We start from the raw sequence: 18190 nt of genomic DNA, 5'->3' as shown, positions 1-18190 counted from the left end.
AGCAACGCGATGGTGAAGAAATGCGCGCCGTTGCATTTGCATCAGGAACCTTGACCGTGGCTGAACGAAGATATTCTGTGGGTAAGCGAGAGGCTTTTGCAAGTGTATTTGCATGCGAGCATTGGCATGTTTACATCTGTCAAAGAAGGTCTGTGTTGCGCACAGACCATCAAGTTTTGGTAACTGCTTTCGTCGGCTGGCGCATGACGTCGGCCCCTGCGATGATCCAGATAGTCTGCTTACTTGAGTACTACAACTTTTCGATCGAGTATCAAAAAGGGTCTCAAAATGTCATTTTAGATGCACTGCCTACCCATGGAAAGCACTTCAAAACAAACTGTAGACTAAGAAATAGTCTCGGTCGTGTCATTATCCGCGAGAGAAGCATACAGCTTGCTACTGCTTCAGGCGAGCTATTACAAGAGGATCTGTGGTATGTCACAAAAGCGTACGTGTCTCCAAAAAAGCCCGTGACATCTGATGTTCTTCCTGACTGACGTGCTAGAGGAACTTTCTCAGGTGGATGGCTTGTTGCTCCGAATCGAAAATATTGTAATCCCCGATGTGCTGAAGATTACGCTTGTCAGCTTCACACACGAAAACCACTCTGGCATAGTAAGAAACAAGCAAAGGCTGCGCGACCTCTATTGATGGCCCCGAATGGACAATCAAGTTGAAGAAGTTATGAGTCACTCTCATTCTTGTTAGACACTCGATAAGTCTGCTACATCTTTCGCGTCTTTGCAACGTGTGATATTCCCAGGCAAACTAAGGCAAAAGCTCGTGTTGGACATTGTAAGTCCTCTTGAATAGGCACCTTCCAGCTGTCGATACATAATAACCCTGATTGATTACCACTTGAAGTGGCTCGAAGCTTCATTTGCACCGACAGTAGCTTTGCATACTGTTGTCAAGTTCCTGCAAGGGGTATTCAGCCGCGAGGGTTTCCCTGACGAAATTGTAGCGGACAATGGACCGCAGTTCAAGTCTCAAATGATTGAACAAATTTTGTGCCAGAGGAGCATTATACATCGTTTCTCTTGAGTGTACTACCCTCAGGTAAACGGTGCAATAGAAAGACTCAACAGGGTGCCCAACGATTGGATACAAATGGCGCGATTGGAGAAACGCCCATTGCAAACTTCCGTGGTTGTCTACCTCAGCACATATAGGTTGACTCCGCACGCGACGACTGGTTTGTCACCTACGAAACTCCTATACGATTACCAACCCAGAACACGACTCAGTATTGCTGAAGTGCCCTCTGGGAGCGACGTACACTCCACAGCTGTGCTGAACGCTATTCGCGAGAGGGTTCAAGCTAAGCAGCCATACACCTAACAGTATACGGATAGGAGACGCGGTGTTAGGGTCCCAACATTTCGAAACGGTGACCTCGTTCAGGTAAGGATTCCTCAGCTGGAGGCAAGACATCCCTTTCATACAAAGGTTCATTTAATAAAGTAGTCAGAAAGAGAGGCCGGAATTTCTTTCTCCTAAAAGACTGTCGAATCTGAAATGCATCTAAATTAGCTGGGTACCAAAAACAGCTCTGATTCTGCACTGCATCAGGCACTGCCTCAAAACAATTAACCAACTACTTTTGGAGATCGCGCAGAACCAGCACCAGGTGAAACGACAACATCTGAACCGCATTCTACTTCTCCTGTGGTTGAAGCAAGTTCATCTCCGCCGCAAAGCAACTACACAGGACAATCGCTGCGTCGAAGTGCAGGAGAGCGTCGCCCACCTGACAGACTTCAATACTGACATTATTGTTTCGCTTCTCATGCATACTGTGATTTTACGTGCGTTTCTTGTTTTGTCTTAAAGTGGGAGGTGAATTATCCCGCACCAGCTTCGGTTTCGCTTTCCCTACAGCTAGTGCTATCACCATCAGCACTTTTTGCTCTCTTCTCAAGAACGCACACGCTCACACATTCTGTCGTAAACGAACAGTTACTGTGAGCTTCCGTCAGCGCCGGTTCGTTCCCTCCATTCGGATATACCTGACACTACAATAACCTGCGACATGTCTAAGTCGGCAGGAGCATGACTTTCATGTGCAGCAAAAGAAGTCAATTTTTACAAGTACTTCCCTTGATGCTTACCGAACTACGAGCTTGCATCGTTGTGACCATGCAGTGCTGGCCTATAACACCAATACGCAAAACAAACTCGAGTAGTAGTATCGTTAAATCTAGAAACTTTCCCGGGAAAGAAAATTAAATAAGCATATTACTCGTCCCGCAGGATTCTGATAGGTAGACTACTACTGAGACCACTTTGACGCAGTTCTAACACACAACCTTTGTGTGGGGAGCCCCGCAAAAGGTATACTTGTTTGAATTTTCTCGTTTTCTTCAGATGCCATATCTACGAGGACGACATTGACATTGCTGAAATACAGGGGTTCATCATGGGATGGCAGCTCGGAGCAATCGACCGCGGGAGAGGCTGAAAACGGCATCTGGTTGAGTTGCTCTCTAAGAGGGCATCTGGACCTGTCCACCATTCGGTCTCTTTCCCTGCTCTGCAACAATACCGGTGCCACTTTCGGGAACCCTACACTCCCCAGCGACCTAAATACAGATGCTGCTTCCTCTTAGCCATATATAGCCTGGTACCAATCAGATCTTCCGCACCGGATCTCTATCAAACCTGTGGCCATATGCCCGGTCATGTATTACTTAATAAAGAAATCTCATTCACAATCCATATTTCTGGTCTACTTGCCTTAAATGCCTCTAAGCAACGGATTGGCAAGTACATATGGCAAAAATATGCATGCCAGTAGGTAGGCTCGTACAAATATTGCGGTGGCAATGAATTTGGGTGCATGAGAACATATAGAAGCCAGTTAACATCTGATGGCAAATATTAGGATAGCCGACAAATAAGGCTGCGTTGTCAATATAGAAAAGCCAATCTATAGTAATAATATAATTATTGGTTTGAGACTGGAGCACCAGCATTGTAGGCATGCCGGTCTTTTAAATGGCTAAATATATGCCCAATATCGGTTTTAGACCGGTTATATATTGGCTCGGGTAGCGCTTCGGTCGTATGCCGGTACGACGTTCATGCAATTTCTTTCGATACTAAGACGATGTTGGTCCAATGATGTACTTCTTGGGGTGTTCTACTGGAGCAACCTATGGAGTTTTGAGCTCCACTTCACGCCATGCGCCCCTTCAGCAGCTATCGGCGCCTTACGTCTTTTTGCTTGTGGAATGGCCGCGACCTCTATATACCGCTACACAAGCGACACGATTACACCGGTCGTCTCAGGAACGCAGTTGGATTCTACTCTCGCTGATCGTTTGAGCGATAGCCTAGGCATGCCGCGCATAGTTGCTGCTTTTGGGGAATAATTTGTTTTGACTATAAAAAGAGCAGTGATGCATTTTAGTAAAAGTAATTTTGAAAGGAGTTAATTACTTTTCATGTGAAAATACTGCCTATAGAAAATGCTTACATTACAACTACTAATACTCCTCGACTGCTGTTCCCAAGACAGCAGGGCATATCCCGGCTTCGGCGGCCGCTTTTCGATGGAGGCGAAAAGCAAGGCGCTCGTGCGCTGTGCGTTGTCAGTGCACGTTATAGAACCTCAGGTGATCGAAATTTCCGGAGTCCTCCACTACGGCGTCTCTCATAGCCTGAGTCGCTTTGGGACGTTAAACACCACAAACCAAACCAAACTACTAATACTCGATAAATAAAATAATTAGATTGAAAATACCGTTAAAAGAAATAAATTACAGTAATTTTATTACAATTTAATTAGTGCCATGTCTACCAGGCATTTATTGGTCGGCGCTTTGTGTGCTGCCACACGCCATTCCCTGAAGCTGCCAAATTGATCAGCACATTTGAGATCGAAATCGAACACATCCTAGGCACGCACATTCGTGCGGGTTGGTTAAAGGGAGGCTAAAAATAGAGAAAAAAGGTCTCTGAGTTTCTGAATAACAAAAGCTGCTGCTTCTACACCGCTCTGAAAGAAGCTTAGAACGTACTCCCACAGCATCCCATCACTCGTTCCGCGAGAGAACGCGGATTCTCGTTTCCGCTTGAGCAGGTCATCTTTGTGGCAGTGGTGAGTTACAGCGTGCCTCTATGAAATTAGACAAGGGCTACCTGGCTCTGGCAGCGGGCCACTTTCTCGTTGGCGTCCCGCAAGACGCGCTGGATGTCCTCCTCGTGCAGCTGCTTCATGGCCAGAATTAGCGCCTCCTGGTCATCTGCCCGTGTGCTCAGCGTGTACACAACCTGCACATAGAGCGAGACATCTCGACAAAACCCACATGCGCACACTGATGGGACATTACTACCTGAGACGAAGCCTCAATTTCACGCTATCTATATTCTCTGGCGCCGGCATTTCTATTCGCTCGGAATCACTCCAATATTTAATATGTAAACAGATCCCTTAATTTTTACGTACAAATCGTGTTTGCTACCTAGACAGGCTTAACATATTCTATCAATCAGCCTTGTTCCAAGCATCTTAGTTGTTTCGCACATTAGGCTTGTCGGTAGGATTTCGTTTATGAGAACACTTAAGCTTTTCTTTGCACTGTCCAAAACGTTTCTTCTATAATTTGTTTATTTGCGTTGACTGCTTGACTCAGAAATATGTAGTTTATAATTACTCTGTAGTGAACGAAGAGCGGATATCACGAAGGCGAAGATTAGAACGACCAAGTGCCGCGGCGCTGCTCGAGCTCGCTGGTTTGTGTCTAGACGGAATGTGGTCTTGTGGTGTTCGCCGTGCAGCTTACTGAGGGCTATATTCCCTGTTGAACCCTGAGTAAAAACCCATTCACTTGGTGGAGGCGCGGGGTATCGATCCCCGTACCTCTCGCAAGTCTTATAATCTCAATAACCTCACAAAGTGTTAAAACACCTTACTGCACACGATGCCAAGGGTGTGACATTCCCCTAAATCCAATGGGGGCGCCGAAGGCGATGGTGGCTGTGCATGGGAGCAGCAGTAAACGAATGGATTGCTAAAAATGCACACACCACCGTAGCAGACGAGCTCAGACAAGCCAATTCAGACATTCAATATGGCAGCGCCCGTACTAGCGGCTGGTTGCGGTCGGTGGCGCGCGTTCACGGAGCAGATCGGCCACTAGCTCGATTCAAGAAATTCAAGTTCAGTAGATACTGGTGAATAACCCGTATGGTTGTCTAAGTACTTACATAATATGTGTGTTCGTTCCTATTTTTCGATATGGTTGTCGTGGTTGTCTGGTGGAGGGCGGTGGGACTGCATACCAGCCGCTCATGACGCTTGCTCGAGAGGTAGAAGTGCAAATAATTCTCAAAGCTCACTTTATTCGAGGAAACAGCAGTATTGGCAACGGATAAGCAAAACTGGCAAATTTGGCATCACTGGTGTGAGAATATTATTGACAACCTTCCCAAACAACCAATATTAGAAATAATGTGGTAAGCTGGAAGACAGGAACGCGTATACGAGTGCGCGTACAATATAGATTCAATACAAAAACGCACGGTACGATCAAGGTGAGAATGGTATATAAAAGTAGGTATATAAGTAATGAACATAAGTAAATGTAAGCACGATTACTCTGTGCAGATTCAGATGAATATCAGCAAAATAAAACAAGACTTGCTTGGAATACATGACAAGTGTGGCTATGAATGTATATATACAGAAAGAGCCAGGTGATAGTCCCAGCTTTTGCTCATGCAGAGTAAAGCACAGTACATAAGTAGGCCAAGCAGAACATGGCATATTGTAGTGCTATAGCTTAGCATACAGACGCCAGGAGAATTTTACAGTCTGACGTAGCTGCTACACACTTGTCATGGTTTCCTCTAAATGGTGACTCGCAGGGTCACATGCTTTGCACAAGACATTTGTGATACCCTATATTGTTTTCGTATGTACCAAGGGTCGGGTAACGATGCAACCTTTGCACATTCACACAAGATGTGCGATTGTGGTTGTTGTGCAGCAGGAATAATCGGAGGTCATTATTTCCGTTTTTGGCGAAAACACCCTGATGGGTGACCCAAAATATACATGGATATAAAAAGCATATAAGAGAAATTATCAGTGTGTTATGCACAAATTTTGCCAATTCCCTAATGTATTTTATCATGTAAATATATTGCATGTACCACACTGTACACTAAAACTTGCTGAGTGGTAAATTGCAAGCCGTCTGTGTACTGAGGATTATCGGTGTACATTAAAGAATGCCAGATAGTCTTAATACACTCTACTTTATATCACTACTGCTTCTATCCCACAGCCCATGTTGTGCTTTGAGACGTGAAGCACCACAGTGTACAACTTCGCAAAAAATGGACTGGTAACACAGTCAATATAGACGGCACTTAATCACAGTGAACCTGTATGAAAGCATGCTTTTATTCTGCACTAGTATGCATGTTAAACAAGCCACATCTGCGCACACCCCGATCGAATTGTTACAAATCCAAGCACTTGCAGTCGCTTTTGCTACCCATGGATACCAGAGAACCGCGCACTGTAGCAGACGATACCCACTGTGCCTCCGGCACCGGAGTACGCGAGCACTGTGTGCGCACGTGTGTTCGTGCGCGTGCGTATGTGTGCGCGTGTGTGTGGTCGTTTGCTACTATGTGCGGTTCGTTCCTCGTTAATTGTAATGTATGAGGACAGTCTTCAATGACAGCATTCGTATAGTTGGAATGAAAGAATCTGCGACGAAAAGTAATGCGGGTGGCAGCATCTCAGACTACACGACAAGCTTGCCCGATTCTGACACATCAAACGTGTGGTGAGCTTTTTGTGGGCATGTGTGGCTTAAATATATTTATTGGGGGCTTTAACAATACACTCGCTGTGAAATAGCGTAGCGTACTTTATCATACACATCTGCAAAGAACTAGAAATGTTTCACTACCAGCCGCATTCATTGGACAAATCAAATGGTTCTGTTAAGTTTTGCTTACATGTGTTTCTATTGGTCACACTCCCGAACATAGCTTGATGTTTCGGGATGATTTAAATATACTCGCTCTTTGAAATTACCGTTCATAGTTTCGCAACCTGTTTAAAGATCTCCATTGCCATTATTCACTCATGGACAAAATTGTAAGCGCACTATGATATCAGAACACTGGTTTAAAAATTTTCGTTTCCATATATTCCTAACGGAGCTAAGCCTCGTTTCCGCCCCAGTCGGCCTAGCCGGGCGACAGCAGAACCACCGCATTTTGCCTACGTCAGAGGCCGGTCTATAGGCTCCGTGCTCATCTAACCGTATAGTAAAAAATTATATGCATCTAACTCCGGGGCAACGTGCGTGCCGCCAGCGGCCCCTCCGACGTCGGGAATGCGCCCTATAGGAATGCATGTAAACAGATGTTTGAAACGCACTTTTAATAACTTCAAAATGTAAGTACGATGTCGGCCCTTCATGACGAAGACAGACTGCAATATTATGAAACTTCATTTCGAAGGTGATGTATATATAAGAAACCACGTGAGTGTGGGAGTCGCCGCTAGCCACCGGCACCGCTAGGGAGCGTACCCACAGAAACGAAAAATCCAATTTATCTCGTTTCAGTTTGTACTCATTTATGTAGGCAGCCATTTGTTTATAGTTGGCTTGTGCTTTGAACAGCGCTGTGACAAAATATACACCTACATTTAAAAGCTATATTTTTAAAACGGCATGATATGTGTGTGCTGTCACTGTTGTGAAGCCAGACATACCCTTCACAGGTTCTCTGTGAGCTGGTATTTCTCCGAATCGCAAAAGCTTCTCCAGAAGTACTACAGGCTGTTACGTGCGCTCCACTGCATGGTTCATTGTACGGTCGTTGAAACTGGGTAGCCTAGATTATTTACGCGATTACAGCTCTCAAACGGCATGACAAACCAACGTAAACTGCGCACCGGGGCAGACGACAGAGCAGACGATATATCTCAGCCGCTGCTCTGGCTCGCATCGTGCAGACGATTGGCGGCGCAGACCGCTTCGGTCGTTTGCGAGCAACCGCTAGGGTATCGTCTGCGCCGTCGTCGCGCAGTTTTGTTTTCGTTCTTCATGCCATTTGACAGCCGCTTTTCGCGCATCTAGGGTGCCAATGAAAGCACTCCCTTTTGAAGAAACTGTGTGAGAATTGTGTGATAGCTGATTGCTGTGTATGATCTGAACAGATATGGGTGATAAAGGCGCACGAACAAGTCTTACTGTGCGGTCAACCATCAGAATCGATTTGTTCCTTGTACGACAGGTGTCGTGTATCGCATTCCCCTTAGCTGCGGCTGGATTTACGTGGGACAGACGGGTAAATGCGTGAACAATAGGTTCGCGAACATGCTGCTTCGCTAAGATCCGCCCATGGTCTTCCCTTGCACTGCAAAAAATGCAAGGACTACGAGGGTGGATGTGTGCCCAATTTGGATGTGACAATTATTATCGTGTGCGGAAGGCAAAGAGCAGATAGATTAATATTAGAGTCCTCAAGCATAATTGCCGCCGACAGTGACTTGTGTGTCAGTTCTGCATCAGTTTTCTTGGTGGAAAAAGAATGCAGGTTCCTCGGTACTTGACAGCTATTCTGTTAGCGCTTTCATGCCATTTTCGCCTTTAACTTGCGCAGAATAGTTTTAGTTTTGGTTTGGTTTCTTTCGTACTCAGATAATACAGCTAAGACATGATTTTTTTTGGGGGGGGTTTTATGTTCTTGACACTGCTGATTTTCTTGGCGTATGCTCACTGAGTGAGAGGCGTTTCTTTCACCACGCAACAGTTGTAAGTGCGCTCCTGCCCGTGTTGTTCTCTTCTGTGTGTCTTCGTTTGTATGAACGCTGTTTTAGCATGGATAAAGATGATATTTTTGTACGATCTCATACAAAGGCCAAGTGATTTCTGTTTGAGATCATATACGTTGTGTGATAACGTCAGTCATACAACATTGTATGTCAGCAGAATGGAAAGTTGGGCTAGTTGAAAGCGGTTCATGATGAATAAGAGGTCGTAGAGGGAACGTAGACACAAAGAAGAAAACAACAGGGCCAGTGCCGTTTGACAACTGCTTTATTGCGGAAAAAACGAACTCTTAAAAATGAACAGGGATCTAATCGACAAGAGATATGGTCCGTTAACAATTCAAGGAGAAAAAATGAACAATTTTAAAATCTTCGCAGACATCCTATTTCTCTCGTAGATAGTGAAACTTGCTTACGCAGTTCTCTGTGTCTACGATCCGTTTGCGCCCTGTTATTCATCATGAATCGTATGTCACCCGTCTTATTCAGCTCTCATACAATTGGCGTTGATATATCTATACCCTGTGTAATACTGAACGTCCATCTCATTCGGGATCATTCAGTTGGTGTATGAGGCCACAAGAATTGTATGATATCCCATAATTCAAAATCATTCTTCGTGACGTGACGTTCATAGCACATCATACAAAATCTCATGAGCCGTGGAGCTTTCTTTTTTGAAACATGAGCAAGGTGTCACAGTACATGTAACATAAGGATGCGTTGTTGGCATAATAAACGTTGTAAAATGTATCACAAAGAGAAATGAGTAATGGCAACACTTAATGGATAGCTACACAGCTTTTGACGGACATCTTTGATGCAAGTAATCAATTCAAAACGGTAGTGTAAAAGAACTCTGCACAATATATTGTGACATATATGCCCTGCGGCGCTGGACGTTGAAGAAGAAACAATCAGCAACAGTGACACAGAAGAAGACGAAGTGATAGCAATGGCTGGGGCTATGAGAAGGTTGGTGTACGATGGGACATTCACGCGTCTTCAGCTATTGTGTTCCACGCCCCGTATCATCTTGGTGGAGGTGAATCAAGATCCCCGTGCGCACAGAATAGCCCATTTACGCTGCTAAAAGCTGAATTTGCGAAGTGGCCGCCACCTACCTCGGCTCACAACGACTCCAACAACGACTACTATGACCACCGAGGCAGCCCCTACCATCGCAGCAACATCGGCTCAGCCCGTTGTACTAGCGAAGATCCGTCACTCTCCCAACTTTAATGGCGAAGACAAGCAAGACGTTGACGACTGGCTGGATGAGTACGAGCGCTGCATCACAAACAACCACTGAGATGAGACCATCATTCTGGCGAACATAGCTTTCTATTTGGCGGGAAGAGCTCGCACGTGGTTCCAAAATCCCGAACGAGAGCTAGTGACCTGGGAAATCTGTAAAGAAACGCTTCAGGACTTGTTCGGGAAGCCGATTGGGCGAGCTGTCGCAGCAAAACATTTCTTTCTACTAGCTCCCAATCCCCAAAGGAGTCCTACCTTGCCTATATTCAAGACGTGCTTTCGTTGTGCCGCAAGGTGAACAGCTACATGCCGGAAAGTGACAAGATAGGGCATATCCTCAAGGGTATCGCGGATGACGCGTTCAACATCCTCTTCAGCGCGGTTTGCTCTACCGTCGACTCGGTACTTCAAGTCTGTACAAAATTCGAGCAGGCTAAATAACGACGTATCCTACATCGGTTTGAGCGCCTTACGAAAACGGCGCCTACGTTAACCTGCGATGACCTACCGCCTTTGCAACAGCCTTCTCACTCAGCGAACATGACTCGGATCATCCGGAGAGAACTCGAGGCCTTGGCTCCTGCACCACTAATGTATCCGCTGCCCGACCCCATGGCCATGATAGAGGCCGTTGTTCGCCAGGAACTTGCCAACGTCGGCCTCTCCTCCAGCCTCCTGCCGCCACCGCCACCATCGCACCCTGTTCTTGTAGTGGCTGCTGCTACCGCCAGCCAGGCTTCCCCACGTTGCTACATTAGCCGCAATCCTGCAGAGTGGCGCACTTCAGACGACTGGCCAATTTGCTGCATTTGCTGTCGCGCCGGTCACACATCGCGTTATTGCCGTAGCGGTACCTTCTTCGCTCCTCGCTCCTAATACAACGCCGACAGTCGATACTACCAAGGACCTCGACGCTTCCCTGCCCAACCTGAAGAGCTCCGTCCCGCATATGATGGACCTGAACACTTTCCTCCTCACGCAGATGAACCTCGCACCGAAGCCGTCTCAAGTGTCCGTCACTCAAGCCGATCTCCACCTCCACGGCCTCGTCGATCCCGTTCACCGGTGCCTCGTCGCAGCTCCTCCCCATCATACGCATGCACCTACTCGGGAAACTAACGAGTACAGCGCCCGTGAGTGACGCTGCATTACCGACCCGGACTGTCAACTCGGAACTGACTCTCGCACCCAGACGTAATCACGTTGACATTCTTTTGGACGGAGTCTCAGTTTCTGCCCTTACTGACACTGGCGCCCACATTTCCGTCCTCAGTTCCTCGCTCCGTCAACGCCTCAACAAAATTCTCACACCCGCTTCCTCATCCACCGTTCGTGTTGCTGATGGCAACACAGCTACTGTGATTGGTGCATTGGTATGCGTTTTGCGAGAGTTACCATTGCCGACCGCCACATACCTGTGCTATTTACAGTCCTCACCAGTTGCCCTCAAGACGTTATATTACGATTCGACTTTTTAACTACCTATTCCGCATTCATTGACTTCTTCTGGACTTCTTCATCTAGACCTACCGCTGTTTCCTGACAAACAAGTCTCCGCTCCGCTACATTTACTCGCCTGCCACCAGAAGCTGCAGTGTATGTGCTCATGTCGCTTTTCCTCTCCGTTCCTGATGGCGACTACGTTGTTTGCCCAATAACCGACGTGACTCTGCAGCGTTGAATCGCTCTCCCTCATAACATCGTGCACGTAGAAAATAACGCTTATATTCCAGTATTGAACTTCAGCCTTTCCGTGCACGTTCTTCCTGAAGGCATTACTCTCGCCGGACTGACCCCACTGTCTGACGTCATAGTGGCCGCTCTTTTACCTGACACTACTGCTAAAGTGTCGACACGACCCGCACCGTCCCCACCTCCAGAGGCCCGCATATCAGGAATGGTTGCACCTAAATTTCGCCCTGAATGTGCTACTGCACTTACGAGCCTTCTGACTTCTTACAGCGATATTTTCGATTTTGGTGGCCGCCCTTTAAGACAAACGTCCCTCGTTACACATCGCACTGATACCGGAGACGCCAGCCCAATTTACAGAATACCTTATCGAGTCGCTATTTCCGAACGTCGCATCATACAAGATGAAGTATACAAGATGTTAGCAAAAAAACATTATAGAGCCTTCCAGCAGCCCTTGGCGTCGCCTGTCGTGCTTGTTAAAAATAAGGACAATGCCTGTAGGTTTCTGCGTTGATTACCGACACCTCAACAAAATTACAAAGAAGGACATCTGCCCGCTCCCCAGGATAGATGATGCCCTCGACTGCTTGCACGGTGAAGCTATTTCTCTTCCATTGATTTTCGTTCCGGTTCTTGGCAGATCGTAGTCGATGAACCAAACCGAGAGAAGACCGCCTTCGTCACTCCGGATGGCCTGTATCAGTTCAAGGTGATGCCTTTCGGCTTGTGTAATGCGCCCGCAACATTCGAGTGTATGACGGACTCTCTCCTGCGCGGCTTGAAATGGACGACGTGCTTGTGCTATCTTGATGACGTCATTGTATTTTCTTCTACATTCGAGAGCCATCTCCATCGCCTTGAGGCCATTTTTGGCGTCTTCCAAAGAGCTGGCCTTCAGCTGAACTCGAAGAAGTGCAGCTTCAGCCGACGTGAACTCAAGGTGCTCGGTCACGTGGTCGACGCCCGTGGCGTTCCACCCGACCCAGACAAAATACGTGCTGTAAGTGCATTTCCTACACGCCACTGTACCAATGACGTGCGTAGTTTTCTTGGGCTTTGCTCCTATTTTCGGCGGTTTGTACCCAACTTTTCGGAGACGGCTCGCCCACTCACCCATCTTCTAAAGGACAACGCTCCATTTTACTGGGGCCAAGAACAATCTCAAGCCTTTTCTGTGCTCATTGCAGCCCTCACCAATCCACCCGTCCTGGCAGACTTCAATCCCTCTGCCCCAACCGAGGTACGTACCGACGCCAGTAATCACGGTATTGGATCCATACTCGCCCAACAGCAGATGGGTTGCACTCGCGGGATTGCCTATGCCAGTCGCCTCCGTCTGCGGTGAACAGAATTACTCGATCACAGAACGTGAGTGCTTAGCCCTCGTGTGGGCCATTACAAAGGTTTGGCCCTGTTTCGACGCCCGTTCTCCATAATCACCGACCACCATGCCTTATGCTGGCATTCTACGCTGGAGGACCCTACAGGTCGCCTGGGGCGTTGGGCCTTCCGCCTTCCGGAATACACTTTCTCCGTCGTCCACAAGTCCGGCCGGCTGCATGCTGGCGCCGATTGCCTATCCCGCAACCCTGTAGATCCACCACCTGCGAGCGAGTGTGACGATGACACATATGTGTTGGCCATTTCGGACCTTTTAAACATTCGCCTGGGCAGCGGTGGCGTAGCGGTAGAACATCCGCCTCGCATGCAAGAGGACCGGGGTTCAAATCCCGGTGCCGCGCAATTCTCCACCGGATTAAAAAGAAAAAAAAAAATCCTCGTTTCGATGGAATTGCATATACAGGTTTGGGGTGCGACCTGATGCCGGTGAACACCTCCGGCAACGCACTCCCTCACCAGAACAGGAGTTGGCCACCCTGGTGCAGTAATTGGCCACAACCTCCTATGATAAGCTCCATAAAACCCCGGCCCTCAGTCACCAGCGGCTGCGGAACAACTGACCACGGCGGCGGTCAGACCTGTGACGCAGCAGGGGGTGCTAAGAAAGCCTGGCTCCGCTGGACAGGCCGCCATTGGAAACTGACCCTGGCAACGTTTAATGCTAGAACTCTAGCTAGTGAAGCTAGTTTAGCAGTACTGTTAGAGGAACTAGAGGGCATGAAATGGGATGTCATAGGGCTTAGTGAGGTTAGGAGGCCGAATGAGGCATATACTGTACTGAAGGATGGGCATGTACTGTGTTATCGAGGTTTACCAGAAAGGCGACAACTAGGAGTAGGTTTCCTTGTCAATAAGTATATAGCGGGTAATATAGATGAATTCTATAGTATTAATGAGAGGGTTGCAGGCATCGTAATTAGGCTTAATAAGCGGTATAAACTGAAGGTTGTACAGGCCTATGCACCTACATGTAGTTATGATGACCAGGCAGTTGAAAGCTTCTATGAAGATGTAGAATCGGCAATGCGAAAAGTAAAGACGCAGTATACTGTACTAATGGGCGACTTCAATGCCAAGGTAGGGAAAAAACAGGCAGGGGACAAGGCAGTAGGCGACTATGGCATTGGTTCTAGGAATAGCAGAGGGGAGTTACTAGTTGAGTTTGCAGAGCGCAATAACTTACGAATCATGAATACCTTCTTCAGCAAACGGAAGAACCGAAAATGGACATGGAAACGTCCTAACGGAGAGACTAAAAATGAAATCGACTTCATAATGTGTTCAACCCCCGCCATTGTGCAGGATGTAGAGGTAATCGGGAAAGTTCGATGTAGTGACCACAGGATGGTGAGGTCCCGAATTAACCTAAATCTGAAGAAGGAACGCAATAGATTAGTAAGAAAGAAACCCATCAACGAATTAGCGGTGAGGAGGAGGGCAGAAGAGTTCAGGATCTCGCTACAGAATAGGTATTCAGCTCTAACTGAGGATGGCGACATTACCCTAGAGGCAAGGAACAATAATTTCAGAGATATCATTACTGAGTGCGCGGTAGAAGTAGGCGGTAGGATAGTTAGAGAGGATACCGGTAAGCTGTCTAAGGAGACGAAAGATTTGATTAAGAAACGGCAGAGTATAAAAGCTTCCAATACAACAGACCAGATCGAATTGGCCGAGATATCAAAGCTAATCAATAAGCGCAAGGTGGCCGATATAAGGAAGTATAACATGGAGAAAATTGAGCATGCTGTAAAGAACGGGGGAAGCCTTAAAGCGGTAAAGAAGAAATTGGGCATAGGCAAAAACCAGATGTATGCGATAAGGGACAAGGCGGGCAACGTCATCACTAATATGGACAAGATAGTCAAAGTAGCCGAGGAGTTCTATACAGATCTCTACAGTAGCCAAAGTAGTCAGGACCGTAATGAGATTGGCGGTAGGGAAAAACAGTCAGACGTTCCAACAGGGACGAAGGACGAGGTCAAGAAAGCACTAGAAACTATGAAAAGGGGGAAATCAGCTGGAGAGGATCAGATAACTACAGATTTGCTGAAGGACGGGGGGGATATCGTGCTAGAAAAACTGGCCACCCTGTACACGCAGTGCCTGGTGTCATCGACGGTACCGGAAGCATGGAAGAATGCAAACATTATCCTCATTCACAAGAAAGGGGACTCTAAGGACCTTAAAAATTACAGACCAATCAGCTTACTGTCTGTTACGTATAAGGTATTTACTAAGGTAATCGCTAATAGAATCAGGACAACCTTAGACTGCAATCAAGCAAAGGATCAAGCAGGGTTTCGGAAACGGTACTCTACTATCGATCATATCCATACCATCAATCAGGTGATAGAAAAATGCTCGGAATATAACCAGCCCTTATACATAGCATTCATTGATTACGAAAAAGCATTTGACTCAGTTGAAACCTCGGCGGTGATGCACGGATTTGCGAAATCAGGGGGTAGACGAGCCATACGTGAAAGTGCTGGAAGATATATATAGTGGCTGCACAGCAACCATAGTTCTACATAAAGAAAGCAACAAAATTCCCATAAAGAAAGGTGTTAGGCAAGGAGACACAATCTCCCCAGTACTATTCACAGCTTGTTTAGAGGAAGTATTCAGAGACTTGGAATGGGAGCAGTTAGGGATAAGGGTAGATGGAGAATACCTCAGTAATCTGCGATTTGCTGATGACATTGCCTTGCTAAGCAACTCGGGAGATGAACTGCAAATAATGATTGATGACCTAGACAGGAAAAGTAGAAAGGTAGGCTTGAAAATCAATATGCAGAAGACTAAGGTAATGTTCAACAGCCTCGGGAAGGAACAGGAGTTTACATTAGGTAGCGAAACACTGGAAGTAGTAGGCGAATATATCTACTTAGGACAGGTAGTAACCGCAGATCCGGATCATGAAAAGGAAATAACAAGAAGAATAAGATTGGGATGGAGCGCATTTGGCAAGCACTCGCAGATTATGACTAGCAGCTTACCGGTATCGCTCAAGAGGAAAGTATACAACAGTTGCATCTTGCCTGTACTCACCTATGGGGCTGAAACGTGGAGGCTAACCAAGAGAGTTCTACTTAAGTTGAGGACAACCCAGAGGGCTATGGAACGAAAAATGGTAGGGGTAACATTAAGAGATAGAAAGCGTGCAGAGTGGGTTAGAGAAATAACTCAAGTTAACGACATTCTAGTGGAAATTAAGAAGAAGAAATGGACATGGGCAGGACATGTAGTGCGAAGAGAGGATAACCGATGGTCGCTGAGGGTAACAAACTGGATTCCAAGGGAAGGAAAGCGTAGCAGGGGGCGGCAGAAAGTTAGGTGGGCGGATGAGATTAAGAAGTTCGCAGGGGTCAAGTGGATGCAGCTAGCACAGAACCGGGTTAAGTGGAGAGATATGGGAGAGGCCTTCGCCCTGCAGTGGGTATAATCAGGCTGATGATGATGATGATGATGATGAAACATTCGCCATGAGCAGCGCTTAGAGCACAAGCTTTGCAGCATTATCAATCGGCTCAGCACTGATCACCTTGATGCTATCCTTGCTTTTTGTTTGTGCTCCACAACAGCACATTATTCCGGCGGAATATGCGACCAGATGGCGCCGAGCGTCTGCTCGTAGTCCCCGAACACCTGCGTACCACCTTTCTACAGCAGCTGCACGACGCGCCCACTGCGGGCCATCTTGGCATATCTCGTACGTACGACAGCGTCCGCTGCCGCTTCTTTTGGCCAGGCCTCTATCGCTCTGTTCGTCGTTACATGGCTTCTTGTGATCGGTGTCAGTGACGGAAGAAGCTGTCGGGTATGCCTGCTGGATCCCTGCAGCCGATCGACATCTCAGTAGAACCGCTTTCCCGAGTTGGCCTTGACCTCCTTGGGCCTTTTCCACTTTCTGCGTCAGGGAACAAATGGATTGCGGTGGCCACGGATTATACTACGCGCTACGCTGTCACCCGAGCGGTACCCACCAGCTCTGCAACTGACGTGGCTTCGTTTCTTCTCCACGACATCATCCTTCTCCATGGTGCTCCACGCCAGCTGCTCACTGACCGTGGCCGTTGCTTTCTTGCTCCAGTTGTCGACGAAATTCTTCGGTACTGCTCTATTAAGCACTATTTCACCACCGCTTACCATCCACAAACGAACGGCCTCACCGAACGCCTCAACCGCACGCTCACGGACATGCTGTCAATGTATGTCTCGGATGATCACCGTGACTGGGATATTACTTTGCCGTTTGCAACGTTCGCGTATAATGCCTCCCGTCCCGACCCAATGGGCTACTCACCCTTTTATCTTCTATACGGCCGCGACCCTTCCCTTCCGTTTGACAGCGTACTGCCTCCCACCACTAACGCCAGTTCCTACGTTCGTGACGCCATCTCCTGAGCTGACGCCGCCCGTGTTATTGCTCGCCGCCGACTGGCTTGCTCCCGAAATTCTCAAAAACGGCGCCATGATTCTCGTCACCGGTATGTCCACTACTCTCCGGGCTCTCTTGTCTTGCTCTGGACTTCCGCTCGTAAAGTTGGGCTGTGTGAGAAGCTCTTGCCAGTCTACGCAGGACCCTACCGTGTTTACGGCCAGTCACGCCTGTAACATACGAGATCACCCCTGTGCATCCGCCGCAGCAGTCCGCTATGCAACGCACCGAGATTGTTCATGTCGCCCGAATGAAGCCCTACTACACACCTGCAGTAGTTCAACCTAGAGCGCACCGGACTGTCCTTTTCGTGGGGGGGGGGGGGGGTTAATGTGACATATATGCCCTGCGTCGCTGGACGTTGAAGAAGACAACGATCAGCAACAGTGACACAGAAGACGAAGTGATAGCAACGGTTGGTGGTATGAGAGAAGGTTGGTGCTCGACGGGACATTCACGCGTCTTCAGCTGTTGTGTTCCTTGCCACGTATGAATATATTTATTGAATTTAAGAATCAAACACTCCATGCAAAAAACATTGGACGGTTTACTAAAAGATTCATGCAGTGCTGATAAATGTCAACTTG

At 47.4% G+C, this 18190-nt stretch overlaps 1 protein-coding gene across 1 annotated transcript in view; it reads right to left on the bottom strand.

Moving 5' to 3' along the window:
* The window catches only part of LOC146206840 (uncharacterized), a 391032-nt gene that overhangs the window by 313771 nt on the left and 59071 nt on the right, over positions 1-18190 (bottom strand). Inside the window, exon 2 of the mRNA XM_084587067.1 lies at positions 4144-4275. Coding sequence (XP_084443193.1) covers positions 4144-4275 — 132 coding nt within the window. The remainder of the gene's footprint in view (positions 1-4143; positions 4276-18190) is intronic.

This window comes from Amblyomma maculatum, chromosome 1, assembly GCF_055883805.1.
Source record: "Amblyomma maculatum isolate TAMU_Amacu chromosome 1, ASM5588380v1, whole genome shotgun sequence".
Lineage (NCBI taxonomy): Eukaryota > Metazoa > Arthropoda > Arachnida > Ixodida > Ixodidae > Amblyomma > Amblyomma maculatum.
The sequence above is the reverse complement of the archived record's forward strand: the minus strand, read 5'-3'. Positions and strand labels throughout refer to the sequence as shown.